The sequence below is a fragment of the Hippocampus comes genome, unplaced genomic scaffold (genome assembly GCF_001891065.2).
Source record: "Hippocampus comes isolate QL1 unplaced genomic scaffold, H_comes_QL1_v1.1 scaffold18, whole genome shotgun sequence".
NCBI classification, from domain to species: Eukaryota; Metazoa; Chordata; class Actinopteri; order Syngnathiformes; family Syngnathidae; genus Hippocampus; species Hippocampus comes.
In genome coordinates this window covers 502,996-519,697 of record NW_017805014.1, presented here as the reverse complement: position 1 = coordinate 519,697, position 16,702 = coordinate 502,996, and the positions used below count along the sequence as shown (strand labels likewise).

Sequence of the window (16,702 nt, the reverse complement as noted above, 5' to 3'; positions counted from 1 at the left end):
GCGCACGTGCTTTCACACCTATATCTCTCTTCCACCCATTAGTATCCCTCTCCCTACCCCCAAAGCCTACTTTGCGTCTGTCTTCACGGAGGAGAAGCTTAGGGAAGACGGCAACGGAGATGGAAGCCTGGAATATTTACAAGACGAATAAATCAAGCACGTACACTTGCGCAGAAATGTTCAGAACATAAACAAAAAAGTGTTGACAATAGAACTGGAGATGCGGAGGGGGGTTGAGTGAACACCTCAACTGATTTAACGTGTTCTGACATTTATTGGTGACTGTTTTTTATTTTTGGGCAAAGCCCCCGTTTCTCATGTACAAATCAGTATTCAGCCATTTTCGCCCAAGGGGAAGCACCAGCGTTGTCAGGTTGCATTTAACTACCTGTTTGAACGGTCTGAAGAAATGTGTCAAAAGAAATACTTTTCCGCCTCATTCTAACCGGAGTGGAGTAGTCGTCAGAACGCAGGCGACATGATTGATTTCATGCCAAAATGAGTTGCTTTTGCGATGACAGGGTCCCTTTAAAGATTATGAAGTGGTGCCACAAAATGAGCTCACCATCGGGTGCGCAATCTGCGTCGTCAAACATTGCCTGAACTCATGTGATTGCTCCGTTCAGATTACAATCTCATTTCCTTTTAAGTGGCTACTATGTAATGTCATGATGTGATTTTACACATCCAAAGTGTAATGGTGTGTCGGATATTTTCCGAATTTTGCTTTGCCTGCAACAGCACACGGAGAAAGACAATGTAGCGGTTCAATTTCAACTTTGTGCAAACAGTTTGGGGGGGAAGGTGCTCTTCTATTCCAGGAATTACATGCAAACTGTAAACTTGGATGAGTTTGTTGAGGAACCAATGCTTTAGTATGGAACTAGAATTGATCATTGCCCAGGTCGGCAGAGGATAAAGAATATATGCCTCTGAGTATCGTGATATTGTTTGAAGGTGGGCCTTGAGTTGTGTCCCAAGGTTTAAAACGTCCCGACCGGCGATGTTAATCTTTAGCCCGTCAATGCTGATCTCCATTATATGCTAGCATGAAGCTCGTGGAGGCATTTCTACGGCAATGTTGTTTGGTCGCTTGCGAGACACGACTTGCTGTTCCCTGCCCAACTATTGCTTCATTAGGAAGTGAGTTGAGTTCAATTTCCCGCCACCGTATAGCATTCCCATGTTGCGGTCATTCGTAGCTCTAGGCACTTTTTTTTTTTTTTAAACCATCAAATGTTTGTCCTGACACAGACAGCTGAAGGATGAAAACAAGATATCAAGCACATCTTAAGTGACAGTAAAGACACTTACACGTCTTGTAGCCGGTCACATCATTTGACGAACACATATGCTAGGTGTAGTACATTTTAGTAAACACCACCCATTTGGATCTTCCATGATCCATTTTTTTTTTTTCCATTCCTGTTTTCAGGGGCTCCGACCATCGAGGCCAACCCTCTCGGCCTCCTCCACGCTGTCATGGTGGCCTTATTGGATTAAGGGGACATTTGCATTGGGATCGCTACAAGGTCGACAACTGGTGCATGGTGGGATAGCACTTGGAGGGCTCGCTGTGTGGCGTATTTAGGTCACATTTAAAGATCGCATACATTAAACGGGAGCACAAACACCCCGGGGGAAGTGAGTGACAGAAGCGAGAGACGGATGGATGGATAGATAGAGACTGCAGATCGAGACAGAGAGAGAGTTACACAAGTGTGGATGTTAAAGGAGGCGACGCTGGCATAATCTACTTAATCTGATTGAGGCCAGTGTCGTCCTCTCGGGTTCAATAATTGATATCGCCATCTGCTGTGGAATCAATCCACCGCAACGGTTTGAGATGTTCTGGCTAATTTACATGGAATGTGATCGAATGCACAACGGTAAACAGAAAGTGTACAATTGTCAGCGGTTGGACAATTCCACACTTGATGAGTCTTTGAGTGTCTGAGGTAAGGCTTCATTTCCCAGGAGGTTTCAGGCAAAGATGCACAATATTTGGGATTTGAAGATATGTCGTCAGTCTGTGAGTGAGAATTCAGACATTCAAGGGTGATTTTGCTGATCAAATGCTTCAAGATTAGCACTAGTCCAATTCTGAGGGGCTACCTGGGGTTAAGGTTGAGACCTGCACTACTCACCAACACAACGGGGCTATTGTGAGGGGATTAGGGACAAACTTTTGTGTTCCTTGTCCCATTTTATCCTTTAACTTTGGAGGATTTAAAAACATGGCAAATAAGGCAGAAAGTGAGGTCAGAGGAAGTTTTCAACTCAATTCATTGCTCGATGTGGGCAACGTTTGCTGCGGTGGGGCACAAATCCAAAGACTGTAATGACCTCAGGCCCTGCCACTACTCTGCTGCTACAGAAAACACACGCGTGTGCGCACACCGTGACTCGGATTAAAACGACAGCATATAAATTCAAATGAGTACACATCTAGCACTTTATACAATTACATGAAGGAATTCAAGGTCATAGATTGCATATATGGGACAGATAAATATCCAGTGCGCTTAATGCCATTGACTGATTCATCGTTAACCTCAATGTATGCAAATTAGCATTTTGGTATAATTTTTTTAAGACTTGGACAATGTTTATGTAACAAACCCTATTAAAAGTCACGCCTTCAAAATAAAAGAACACATTATAACAGTTTCACCACACTTTATTTGGCACTGCGGTGTCTTATTTAATAGACACACTCAATCAACAAGCAAACAATAACAAATAGACAACCCTTGGCCCCAAAAAGAGCGTGGTGAAATTTAAAAAATTACTTTTATTTTGAAGACTCCTGCCGGTGGGACATCAATTTCATTCGTCACAAAATTTTACTTCCCAGTTTTTTTTTGTTTTTTTTTCCAGGCAAAGCCCACGTTATTTTCTGTCAAATATAAATTTGTCAATATTTTGGGGTGTCTGTAAAGTATTATTTGAATTGACATTATTTCTTATTTGAAAGAATTACTGTGTTGGATTTCGTCGGATTCAGTTTCAGTCAGACTTCTGGAACAGATCACTCACGATTCAACACAATATTACTTTGAGGAATTTGTCATTATCTGTAGGTAGCAAAGTACTTTGTAAAGTGACATGCACTTTTTTTTCTAGTTTTTTTTTTTTTTTTTACTTCCTGGAAATACACAACAAAAATTTGTCTGAAGAGATGAATTGCGACATTTCATCTGTCAAATTCAGCCTGAGATGAGAGGCGCTTTTTGCAAGACTACTTGATTTTAGGCGGCACCGTTCACCCCTTTGACTTTCTTTCTTGTCATTTCCTCACCTTTGACCCCTCTCCTCCTCACTCACCATCTTGGGCTCACAAATCCTTTAATCCAAGCGACAACATGACCCCAGTTTTTTTTTTTGTCCCAGACACGGGGTGCATGACTGCTTCTGTACCCAATGAAATTGGTCCCTTTTTATTGTACGCCACGTTTTCGGACATCAGCAGCAGCGAAACAGTGGCGGGCAACAAGGAGATCTATTGGAAGACATGTCACTTAATTAAGAACAGGAAGAAAAGGCAATGGCGATCCCCGAGCAAGCCGCAGTTATAGTTGTCGGTTCCCACAGAGCAGAGAGAATAAAATGTGCACCTGTGAGTGTTGTGTTTTTTTCCGGTGGTGGTGCTTCATGCAAAAACTTTACGAAACACTTTTGCAAAATAACCGTACGGTTCTTCCGTCATTTTTACCTGTTGTGCGCTGCCGCTTCCGGGGGCGGAGTCTTGCATTTGCATTTCGTCTTACTGCGCTGAACACTGTCGCCAGCCTGCGCGTAAACCTTTCCGACAAACGCCTCCTCCTCCCATTTCGTCTTGTTTCCTATTCAATTCCCCCACCCCACAACATTTTTATTCTAAACAACGCGCGTATTGATGTGCGTGCTTCAGCCGAAGGGACTGGCGTCCGCGGGTCCGGGTGGCCGTACGCGCGACTCTTCGCTGTCTCGTCCGGGATATTAAACCCCCAGCAGAAGATGACGCCACTTTTGGATTACTTTTGTTGCAGTTTGTGAAGACAAGTAGTGACGCTCGGCAGCTTGTTTGAACCCGGTGATACAAATCGTCACCTTTGCAACGAGTGCACCGCGCACTCCCCCCCCCCCACCCCTTACTCCTGCTTGTGCGGAGCGCTCGCAGGCGAGCGATGTGGCAGCAGCTCTTTGCGAAATGTTCTAACAGGAATCGAGCGCGAGTTCATCATCCTGTGCTATTCCTAATTTGGTCGAGAATTGACGTGAGGATGCCCCGCAGCTGAAAACAAAGACGGCACTACACGTGGAATGATCCCAAAGCGAGTCGACCTTCAGCGGACACTTGGACGGGACCGAAGCCGAGTTCGGATGACTCCTGCCAGCGTCATGTTCGTCCTTTTCCCGGTGTGCTGTCTGCTTTCCGCAGGCTCCTGGGCAGCGACTGTGAGCGGATTGCAATGTAAGTTGATGCTTTTTTGGATGCAAAACTATTGTTACTTGGCATGGATCTTGTCATCGAGTCCACTCAATGACCACAATGTGTGAGGCACACCTGCGATCAATATTCTCCCTTTGCCAAGTTTTTCACAGCTGAACGATTTTTGTGATGATGGTGGCGGCGGTGGTGGGTGGACAACTGAATTGTTTCAGATCTTTTCCTTGCATTTATTTACTCTGGGCTGATTGTGATGAAAATGTGTTTTGACTCAAATAGAGTTCGAAAACACAAACTTTTCTTGAACAGGGTGTACGTTTCACTCAAAACTAGCATTAAAAGTACCAATTTGTCATTATCATAATTTTTTATTTGTATTTTTTTTAATTTAAGGCATTGCACTTATGTGGTGTCTCATTGGATTTTCACGTTTTTCACACACATCCACAATGTACACATATTTTTCAGTTCCTCAAATGTATTTGCAATTTACATGCATTTTTTTATGTTGTGTGTGCATTTGTTATGATTTATCATATATAAACCAAATGCACATGCAACATGGAAAACAAAAGATGCAAATCAAGAATGTGTTTGTGGACCTAAAAAACATGTGTCAATCGTGGTTATACTTGCGTGAATAATTTTCGAGACAAATCTCTCCCCAAAGACATTAGGGGGCGCAATGCACAGCGTCCCCTCTGATGGCTTGTAAGGTTTGTAAGGTGGTATTGATGTGTTAGTATCGGAACATTTTTGGGGTGCATAAGAACAGAATCGGCATCAGCACTTTTTAGAAACTGCAGTATAATTCAGTGTAGTTGCAGAATATTGCAAACTGGAAGCACGTGGAAATTATATGAACTTCTTCTTCTTCTCCTTTCGGCACGTCCCTATTCAGGGGTCGCCACAGCGAGTCAGTAATTTCCATCCGCCCCTGTAAACCGTCCTACCAACTCGCATGGTCGTCTTGGCAAAAGTTTTACGCCGGATGCCATTCCTGACGCAACCCTCCCCATTTCTCCGGGCTTGGGACCGGCACTGGGGAACAGTGCACCCCCAGGGGAGGGCACCGCCCCCCAGCGGCTGGGTCGTGGAAATTATATGAACATAGAAATAAAATGACGGATAATCATTATAAATAGCAACTTTGTATTGCATCTGGATAATAATGTCACTTGCAAGTGTGTATAGTCGGAAATCCGGAAAAAAATCCCACCACACAAGCTGAAGTGAAATCAGCATTTCTGTGCCCCTGCACATTGCCAGGAGTCTGCCTCCTCCTTTTTATTGCGGCATGATAAATGGTGATGAAGGAGCTGCGCTTTCACACCAAAACCAACGCACAGATTGGCCAGAAACACCGGCGTGAGAGGTCGGAGGCTTGTTTGAAATGTCAAAAAGCATCAACGGCTTGTCAAGTGATTCCCACATGCAATTGTTACCTTTATTGTGTCAAAGCATCCCAAATCGGCCTCTGAGAGCCCAATAGGCAAGCCTGGTGGCGAGGCAAACCCTGGTCTGCAACAAGCTCCCTCTTTGTGTCGTGAGCGGCGAGGTCAGCAGGGACACAATATGCCATCACAAGTTTGAAGGCAAAGAGGAAGACCATGTGACGGTATTTAGACCCCGAGGCGGTGATGAGGAAAAGATGTTGCGTCACCGTGTGTGTCCGCTGAGCAGTCTTCAACGTTGCTTTTACTTGTATTATCACGTCACTGTAAACACAGCGAGAAACAACAACGGCGTGCGTGCACGTGATGTCGCTGAGTCCCGGTTATGTAAGAGAGTGGCCAGGTGGTGTGTATTTGTCTTGTATACAGTGAAGCTATCCAACTGCTGCTTTTTGATGAAATCCATCTTGTTGCATATTTTAAAGTAATCCTTTTAAAGGGATTTAACAATTCAGCACTCTCTTATCTGTGAAGTAGCAAGCATATATTTGGTTTGTCGTTTATATGTATTTTAAAGCTTTCTCCATCATACAAAATATGTATATGAGGTATATCAATTTTTTTCCCCACATTGTACACTGTGGTATTTGTGATTTTGTATATGTGTGGCTTTAAAAGCTGGTTCCTGACCGGTTTAGTGACAAAGAAGTCAGCCAATTAGAGTTTAGAGTTAGCTGACTGATAACTTGCTAACCTGTTAGCTAGTTGGCGTGTTCAGCTAGTGTATGAATGGGATGTTTATTTTATTTTCTATTTTACATGTTGTTTTTTTTTGTCCATTTTTATTTTCCTTATATTAATTTATGTAAAATTTATTTTAACTTAGACTTGTGCACTCTGGCGTGGTAAATTTTTAGGCCGCAGCATCTCCTGGATGTAGATGTTAGTTGTCAATGCCGTGTAGCATTGTATGTTGGCATGAAGCTACCTGACATTCATGAACCAACATTTTACATCTGTGATGTTTTATTTTCTTTTCTTTGTCAGTTTTACAGTTTAAGTGACAAATAGACAGCTTGAAACAAGCTTGTCTCTCATTTGAAGTTATTTTGTTTGGGTTTCCTCAAAGCCATGCTACATGCTAGTCTTTGATATTTTTAACAGTGAGTGAGGAATACTTTCAGAAAGTGGTTTTCATAAGCTTCAGCTGTGGATTTTCACCTCCTCGCAGGTGGGTCTGGAACCTACACTTTGTGTTTAGCGGGGTTTTAGTGGTCTCTGTTTTTCCAGTGGTTTCCACAGCTTGAGCCACACTTTTAATGCCCCTCACGTGAAACTCGTTAGGGTGTCAGCCCCACAATGGGGGGTCGGAAGGCTCCCAGCGGGGCGGCGGCTGCACGGATCCATTTACAGTTGAGCTCCCGACACATACGATTAGCGGGCATTATGTTGTGCTTTGTGCCATCCGGTGTCCCATCTACTGCAATATTTTCTGACCATGTTTATAGTCAAGCGCATCCAAGCAGACGTTCTATTCAAACAGGAGTCGCTCTAGTAGCTCCAGAGATGCAACATGTATTGTTTCCGTGTACTTCAGTGCCAACGTTTTCACTTGGCTAGAGGCGAACTATGTATGTGTGGGCGTGGATGGTGATTCCTTATGGGGGGAAAAAAGTGGAATTAAGTCCCAGTGAAAGAAATGTGCATTTCAGCGCCAAGATAAAAACAGACACTGAGAGAGATTCCGAGCAGCAACAAGGAGGATTTGATGCTGTTCTCCAGTGTTTTGTCCACTTATGCTCAGCTAAGTCCTCCTCATGACGTGCTTTCACACAGTCGAGATTCTGAGTGGAGAACGCTGGTCGAAACACACATGGCCTTTCAGTGGCTCGTGTCACACGGATGGGAATAAAAAGGAAGCTTTATATGTCATGACAAGAGAAGTGTTTTTCATCCCCGCATCTCATTCTTCTCTTATCCTCCGCCCATTATTTCCCCATCATCGTGATGCTGAAAGAAGCCAGTGTGGTTTTATTGTGAGGGCTTTTAGCGTCTGTTTTAGTTCCTTCTGAAATGCCCTGCTTCGCTGTCTGGCCTATGTCAATTTGGCGAAGGAATAGGCTCAATCACACTGTCTCCATTTTGAAATGGCAATTGAAAATCAAAAAATGGGACTATGTTGGTATCTGATTTTGCATGCTAGCAAAACTGAGCTAGCATTAGCATTGTAAACTAGGCAGCGTTAGCGACGTTGGTAGCATGACTTAGTAGAATATACTTTCTTCAGAGCAGAGTGTTTAAAGTTGTATTTTTTGCAATTTACAATCAATTCAAAGTCATAAAGCGGTAATAAACTTAGCTTTTGAGTGGAAGTGTTGCTAATTCCATGGCGATGAATCTGCTCAGCTGCCCGAGGTCTCTTTGCTCTGCTTCCACCTATTTGTCTTACTATCATTTTATTATCATTTTTATTTTGCCAAAGTTGATATTCGGCCGCGGTTTCGTCAAAGTTGCTTAAACGCAAGGGAAATCGTAAGGCTGCAGGGTGGTGCCCACTAAGTGTGCCCGCGAGCGCATACCAAATGATTGACACCTATTGAGTCACCTCTGCTGTCACATGTTGGTTGATCTTTCTCTGGCGCTGAGGTTTCTTAAAACCTAAATAAGATTTTTAAAAAGTCCACAGGTCATTTTACTCATGTACTACAGTTGCTAATAGTTTAGCAAAATATGACAAAAAGTAATTATTGGAAAATTTTAAACTCCCTCTTTAACTATTTCAGTGCCAGACATTTAAGTAAAAATATAAGATATTGACTTCTAGCCGCTCTAGAGAATTAAGAGTGATCTTTCTGAGCTCACAGAATATTTGTCATACTTTACAAACATTTTCCACACAATTCAGTCGTATTACTAGTAGTAGTATTTAGTCGTGTGTGTATCTGTGTGTACATTCCATCATCGTTTCTACTTCTAAATTTAAATAATCTCCGTCATCTTTTCTCTTTTGTGACACTCTTTGTAGTAGGTTTAACGCGGCGAACACGATCGATCACAACCTGCCTGGAACAGTCAAATTTCCAGAGCGTCGCCATGTCCACAAGCATCCACGTTTTGAAACACGCCGATTTCATCCCAGAGAGACTCATTGCTGCCATCTGCTGGCCATTAAAAAATACGCCTTTCACAATATAATAATCAAACCACAGTTGGCCAAGACACCTTTCTATTGTTAAGAAAAACATAGTTGACGGCATCTGACGTCAATGGCGCTCCTCGTTGTTGTCGTTCCTGTTGACGGCAATTGCGCTCAAAGAGGTACCGGTATATAATACTGAAAAAAGTAGATCCATTTTATGTTGTTTTTTTTTGTGTTGGATTATAAAATGAATGACAAAATAATCCGTTTTTATTCACGTTTTATTTGTTGGCTTTTGATGGAATGAATGATATGTGGCTCACAATGTACCACCTACAGAAAGCAAACACTTCTCAAGTGTTTCAACCACAATAGAACCCCTATACCCCACAGACATTAACCCCGCCCCCTCTGAGAATGACGCGCTGCCTGCGTACACGTCCCTGGGAGCCGCTCTGACTGAAGGTCACCTTGAGTCAGACGTGAAAAGGTCGCGTCGTCTACACTGGCCCTTTTAACGATTGGGGCACTTCGTGGCTCGGCATCCTTTGGTCTTCATCATCCTTTGTCTTGCCTGATTCTATCCGTCGTTCAAACACAAGAGCTCAAAAGGTCAAAGGAGTGCTAAAATGGCGTTGCTGCCATGGGATTTTTTTTTTCCCGCCATCCTAATCCACGAACTCCCACAGCCGTCCAGTCTTCTCGCTCTCTTCTCTCCCACTCATCAAAATCCAGTAGATCTTGTGTCGCTTGTTGATGTTTATCTAGTGTCTTGATTTTTTTTTTTTCCACAAACCACAGCGGGTTTTAGAAGATTGCCCCCAAATCATTCATCATCCACTCATTGGAATTCCTTCCTTGTGTTCCCAGGCTCTCTCCGGAGCTCTGCCATCAGATAGAAGTTGAAAGCAATTGCTATTCATAGAGAGCAGTTTGGGGCATTTAGACACAGGTGGCGACACTTAAGCAGTAGAGGACTTTTTTTTTTGTTTTGTTTTTGTTTTTAATCAACCTGTATGAAAGTGTCGCATCTTTTTGCAGCTCTTTTAATCATATCAAGGCACCCAAGGGACATTATTGATTTGAAGTATAGTTATGATGCCTTTTGGCATTATCAGCCATGTTCATTGCGTTTATTGTCTTTCTCCAGCCTCTCTATATGACGCCAAGAATAACAAAGATTGTCCGATATGGTTACAATTAATAAAGCAGTGACATGAAAAATCTGCCATAAATGTTCAACAATGATGACTCTGCGGTTTGAATCTGTCTCATTCTGCGTGGATACAATTTTATATTTTGCAAAAACAATTTGAGACAATGTCTGGGCCTCTTTCACTCCCTTTGTAGAGGCTACTACAAGGGGCACCTGCATACACTTTCTCTCTCCAGTCAGGTCGAACCTGTTCACACGAGCGCCTTTGGCTGAACCGGTTTGGAGGGAAAACAAAGATGCACTCAAACTCATTTGCAGCTCAGCCAAACGCACCGTCACGCACACCCCAAGCGCAGGCGCTCCGCAGTGCTGAGCAATGGATCCTTGAGTGTGAAGTTGCAATATTGTGCATTTGTGTGTTGGCTGAGTGGGGTTTTGATAGTTGATACTGCGCTGGTAGTGGTAAGCGAAACATTAATGGCAGGAAACTGGCACAGGCTGACACAAAGGAAAACTTCCAAGTATTCCCTGTTGCACACGCAGACTCACACAGCAACTTCCTATTGTGTCTAAGCGCTACTATACAGCCTAGTGTAAAAAAAAAAAAAAGTGTGCTCTCTGTTAATGCCTGCTTGTGTTTGCAGGAGTGGTCGTTATGTGTGTGCATGTGTGGGCACACCTTTCATTAAAATCCACCCTCTGTGCCTCCCCTTCCGAATCCCTCATGGCCCCCCGCCCCCATGATTTGCTTTCTTTACTGTGGTTGCTTTTAATTGGGAGTGTCAGGTGGAAATTAAAGGCACCAAGGGAGAGATGACCTAAACTGCTTTTCTCAGATCAGCACTGGGGGTGGGAACTTAACCACTGTTTAGGGCGTGGTGTACGTACTGTATATCTTTGACATCGCAATGTTTGGCAGATATGTATAGAGGCCTGTCGTGATAACGCATTTTTCCGGCTGATTTACGACAGTATCGTTTTTGTTTTAATTAACTGCCACCGAAATAGTGATAATAATCGAGGAAACATAATTGAAGTACCGGTACATCCTTTTTAAGTGCAATTATCTTACAATTCTCAAGGACATTGAACATTTTTATATTTTTGTTTGGTACCCCTGGCTCAACAAAGGTTATTATTTTCAACTGATCTAATCAATACTCTCCTAAAGAAAAGCTCAAGTTGTCTTTTTTTGGTGCACACATACTGACGTTTTTGTCCAAAAGTAGAGCAATTTCCGTCGAGGTGTAATCTCTCAATTCAATCGCTATTTTACATTGGAAAGATATGGACGGGGTACACAAACGGGTCGCCAGTCTCTTTAAGTTCTCGGCGGGTGTAGCGAATGTTCGCCGAACCGTTTAGCGCATAAACAAGCAACTGACTAGTGCAAAAATATCACAGATTCGTTGTCAGCCGACCGCCAAGTGTGTGCCGGCTAGCATAAGCGTTTCTTGGCTATTTTTAGCTCTGCTGTACACTGCTGCGCCTCAATAACAACTCAGATAGAGTTGAGCGTGTCCGTGAACTGACGGGTCACATCCGAACCAAACTGAAACAGTCAAATCAAACCGCTTAAACTGTTTTCAAAATCCGTTCCACCGTTAGCCTGTATCACTTGCAATGGCTAGCTAAATGACGGACTGGAGAGGAAACAACGCAGCGCTACAGAATGTTGATGATGTGTGTAAACAAACACATGAAAATGACCTTTCATCAAGTCTGGGGGGAAAAAAAACGATCTTGTCCATTTTAGCTCACTCAGCGATAAGTTGATATAATAAATATCGTTTGAAGCTTTTGCTTATCCTAAAAGCATGACCTCACTGCTGTGAATGTGTTGCAAAACAAGATATGCAGCTTGTGCCCAAAATGATTTGAAAGAAACACTGTTAATGGTTGGGTAGTACGGAAGTGTGTTTGACTTTGGAGTAATATTCCACCCGCTGGGACTCTGACGTCAAGGAGCATCTCGAGTAACCTCATCAGTTTAAGTGCTTCTTATTTTACAACCCCCCCAATACCCCTCGTCATTTTCCGCCAAGACATTGACCCAAATGTGATCCCAGCAGTCCAGATGAGATTAAAATGCTTCTTGTCCTGATGACTCACAATGGATGTAATGCAGAATTAGGTGACATGCATTACAAGCATGGATTCAGGTAATTTGATTTTATTTCCTCACTCTTGAAGTCACAATTCAATTCAAAATCAAGCTTTGCCCCCCACCCCCTGTCCGAAAATACATCATCCCTTCCGATAGTCTACTTACATGGCCGCTTCAGGGTGCCTCGTAGTCGGCTGTGAGTGCATGCATGTCATGGAGAAAAGGGAAAATAATTGGGGTGGGGGTTCTGTTGTGACCGCCAGCGTCACCCGCATAGCAGTGGAAGGAAATACAGTACCATGTTTACTTAAGATGTAACCCAAAAGAAGCAGATACAGTGAGAACAGTAGAGGCCTCACAATGGAGCCCCGTGGAACACGACACAACGGAGTAATTCCGTGCGTTTTATATGTATACATAAATATATAAAAACAATTTAATGGGACTGTTTGCGTATGTTATTTTAAAAGCCTGGCTTTAGCATTCAGTGAGGTACAGTAGTTAATGCGTTCCACTTGGGGTTGATGTGGACTTATCCCTCTAAACATATGGGTTAGCTCATGCTGTGCGTGTGTGTGTGTGTGTGTGTGTGTGTGTGTGTGTGTGTGTGTGTGTGTAGACTTAAGTTAATTTCTCGGCATAGCGTCTAGTAATAGGCTTTTAGGATGACGTGTGATGTCCGTTAAAGTAAGGCTCGTTTCCTGACAGTGTGTGTGTGTGTGTGTGTGTGTGTGTGTGTGTGTGTGTGTGTGTGCGCGCTCGTCCCTTTTATGATGTCACTGTACATAGTCAAACACATGCAGACACAATCGGCAGCGCTGTTCGAACCTGATACTCTGACCTTGTTTGACAAATGATTAACAGTGTCAATGGCTTTCAACACTCCTCGCCACTCTTTGCTGTCTAATGAGCAACAGATTTACCAGTGAGCTGCTTACCTTTCTTCTGTCACATGCAGCTGGGTGTCAAAAGACGATTTGTCAGTCACCACTGACATTTGAGCTCTGAATGCATTTTGCTGCATATTGGTTTGATGTCTCACCTCCATGGATCGACTTTCCCATGAGTATTTTGTGCAAACATGGAAACACAATACGTGAGCAATTGTGGCGGTGATGACAATGTCAGGTGAGGTGCCAGAGGGCGTATCATTCGGGTTCTTGTATTCGTGTATGGGCGTCGCATGCATGCGGTGTAGCTTTGCTCTGCGTGAGACACACAGATGCAGGAGATGACCTTCGTGTGTGAAAACGGCACGCACTGTCCTGAAGCTTTTGTTAGTATCCCGCCTTTTGTGCTCTTGCTCACCTGTACTGTGTGTGTGTGTGTGTGTGTGTGTGTGTGTGTGTGTGTGTGTGTGTGTGTGTGTGTGTGTGTGTGTGTGTGTGCGCACCTTAGTCCCTTTTGCATGTCTGATCACCAGTCATCAGATCAGCCATTGTGAAGGAGCGCCCGTTGTGTTAATCAAACATTAAATAAGCAAACGGCACGCAAGGCTGCCGAGCAAACACAGCCTGTACTACCTGAGCATTATTTCCTTCATGCGCCACGCCTTTTTTTATGTGTGTGTTTGTGTATGCAGATGTTGTGTTGTGATGAATGACCAAGACTTGAACCACGCTGCAACACTGAAATTACACTTTGTGCAATTATGGCTTCATCTGTAGTTGTTTTTGTTGTGAGCGAGATTGTACTACGCAAGCGTTTGCACACGCACGTGTCCTTGTTTGGGTGGAGGAGCAGGTTGTTTTAGTTTAGATCTGATGTTGACAGCAGGGGGTAGGTCAGATTAAATGAGTCTGCTTTGTTCAAACAGCAGAAGAGAGGCCTGTTATTTGATTACAAAACAACGTGTTGCTGTGTAATGCGCTTTATCACACTTTTAATTACACAATTTTCCGTTCCTCTCAGCTCATTAGTACGTCACTAATATTGGTCGCTCTGCATTGAGAACAAAGAATATATGACTGAGTACTCGCGTATTGTCTGTTTCCATATTTATACATTTGTGTTCAGTCCATTGCTTGAAGGGTTAAAGAACAGAAACATTCATGCTAATTAATGTTACCACAAAGCTAGCGTATTGGGGTTCTTTTAAATACACTAAGTGGAAATCTTTTTTTTTTTTTTTTTTTTTTTTTACAGTAAACTTCACAAGGTACGGCGTTAACAGTAGTTTGGGGGAACTATGTGACTGTTGGACTTCCCAAAGTTCACTCACAGTGGTCTATATTTTCTTCTTTATTTTTTGTTTTTGTTTTTTTTTTGGTTTGTTTTGGTTTTTAATGTCAGGTTAAATTCTTCTGGAAGAAATTGCTTAAACAAGGTATATACCCCAGAAAATGTGAAATATTCTGTTAGATTTTATATCGCGTGGAAAACCCCCCCAACAACATATCATGTATAAAACGTAACTGCATACAAGTCATATTTTCTTTAAGGTTTAGATACAGTATAGCGATGGTAAATATGAAATACTCATTAAAACGTAATATATTGTATCATGAGTTTACATGTCCAGTTCTCATTCTGACTCGCCGTGCTGGATAATGTTGCTCACCCAAACAGGCTTAGTGTAGGAACTGATTGAGTTGTCTCAGTTCCTCTTTCAACTCCTCAGTGCGGCACTAATCATAGTTGGTCCATGAGGCAGACGAAGAATCTGATTGTAATTTCGGTTATATTGCCTGTCAACATATGTTAAAGCACCCTTTGTGATTAGTCCATTACGTCATGCGTTAAAGAACTGCAACATAGATGCTAAATAGCATTAGCATGAAGCTAGTGGACTTGAAATGAAGATAATGGCTTCGAACTGGCAAGGCATGAGCAAGGCAGGCTTCAGCCTCCCTCAGGTTGCCGTAAATCATGTCACCCCAAGTGGTGACGAGCTGTCATGTCTCCTCAGCCCAAGAGAAGATGAAAAGGGAGGTCCATCCCTCCCGCTTTGGGTTTAATCAAGCAGACAGTTGGTCTGAGCGGTTCGGGGAGGGGGAGATTTCTCATGGGTGGCGGTTCATCTCAACGATATGGGGGCTTATTAGAAGAGAGTGACCACCCCTGCCGGCCCTGCTTGGCGCTGAGGAACACGGAGAGAAGTGGCCGAGGGGAAAGTCACAACACTGCAAGGTGGCACAAAGAAACCGCCGCGACATATGCATGTGGCAGTCAATATCAGCACATCCCGTTTGTGAGGGAGAAAGTAAACAGCCGTGCATGCGGATTATTTTGAGTCTTCCTGCTCGCCAGCTTTCACACATGAATGACAGATCTGATTACATAATGGAACAGGCGCTCTCAGGAGGGCGTGTCTCTGCGGGCATAAAACAAAAGCAAAATAAGACTCATCCTTTCAATACTTTATGAAGGCCCTGCAGTTTTTTTTGGTTTTTTTTGCGGTTTGGTTTAGCATTGGTCTTTTGGACGACGAGGGGGCTAGACGCACACGTGTTGCAATTACTCAGAATCCTGTGAAAGGAGAGCCCATGCTAATGCTGCTAAAAATATGCTGGACCAAAAACCAACAAACATATTTCGAGTGTGCTTTTTGATGAGGAAAATATCAGTAATTTGTTAGCTGTTCTTCGCAGGGGATAAAGAATGTATATATTATCTGCAACTCATGTGTTGCTCTATGGATTTCATTTAAATATACATTGATTGAGAATTCATAAAACATTGACACGGATGCTATTTTTGAGTGCTTCAATGGCATTTAGCATTCTTTGTGAGCATGAAGCTAAAAGGACTTATCGAAAGCAAAGGCACGTGGCTGTTTCAATTACAATTTGACTGTTGCCTATCTGCCGAACTCCTGCTTGTTGTGGAGTTGAGTTAAGTTTAGCCCGGGTTGTTAAGTGGAAGTTAAGGAGCGCATTCGACATGGACACACGCACTTAGGTGGCATTTAGTGTTAATTCCTCACTAACTCTTTGATCTCCCAATGTTTAAGTTCCAAGACGATACAGTGTCAAACTGTGTTGGGCTGATAGTTTGTGGTGTATTTACAGTCTGAACGACGAACACAGACACTACTAAACAATCATTTGCTTGCGTTATATCACCAGCTGGCTCTGTTGATTCCAACCAACCTGATCAAGGCTCGCCGCATCGCCACATGAATGAGTATCGACCCCACTCAGCGACCAACTTTGAGTTGCGTAGGCTGACTCCTCACAGAGGCACCCCCCCCGCCCCCCCCACACACACACACACACACACACACACACACACACACACACACACACACACACACTCACACAAGTGCGTGTGTGTCACTGGTGAGTAAATGAGAGTGGGCAGATGGAAGGTTCCCCACTTCATCCTCCTGGCAAGCGGTCTCATCACTGATGACTTTATGTCGTATTCATGACCATTTAAACAGCAGGGAGGAGTTCATAAAAGACGGCACGCGCGCTCATGTTGAGAAAAGAAGGTCATCAAGGAGCGTTTCCGATTCTTGCCCCCCCCCCCC

General features: G+C 43.3%; 1 protein-coding gene across 1 annotated transcript in view; it reads left to right on the top strand.

Annotated features, from left to right (window-relative positions):
• Positions 1–3,764: 3,764 nt before the first annotated feature.
• Positions 3,765–16,702, top strand: part of sema4f (sema domain, immunoglobulin domain (Ig), transmembrane domain (TM) and short cytoplasmic domain, (semaphorin) 4F) — a 23,220-nt gene continuing 10,282 nt past the window's right edge. Inside the window, exon 1 of the mRNA XM_019863289.1 lies at positions 3,765–4,456. Coding sequence (XP_019718848.1) covers positions 4,306–4,456 — 151 coding nt within the window. The 5' untranslated portion in view covers positions 3,765–4,305. The remainder of the gene's footprint in view (positions 4,457–16,702) is intronic.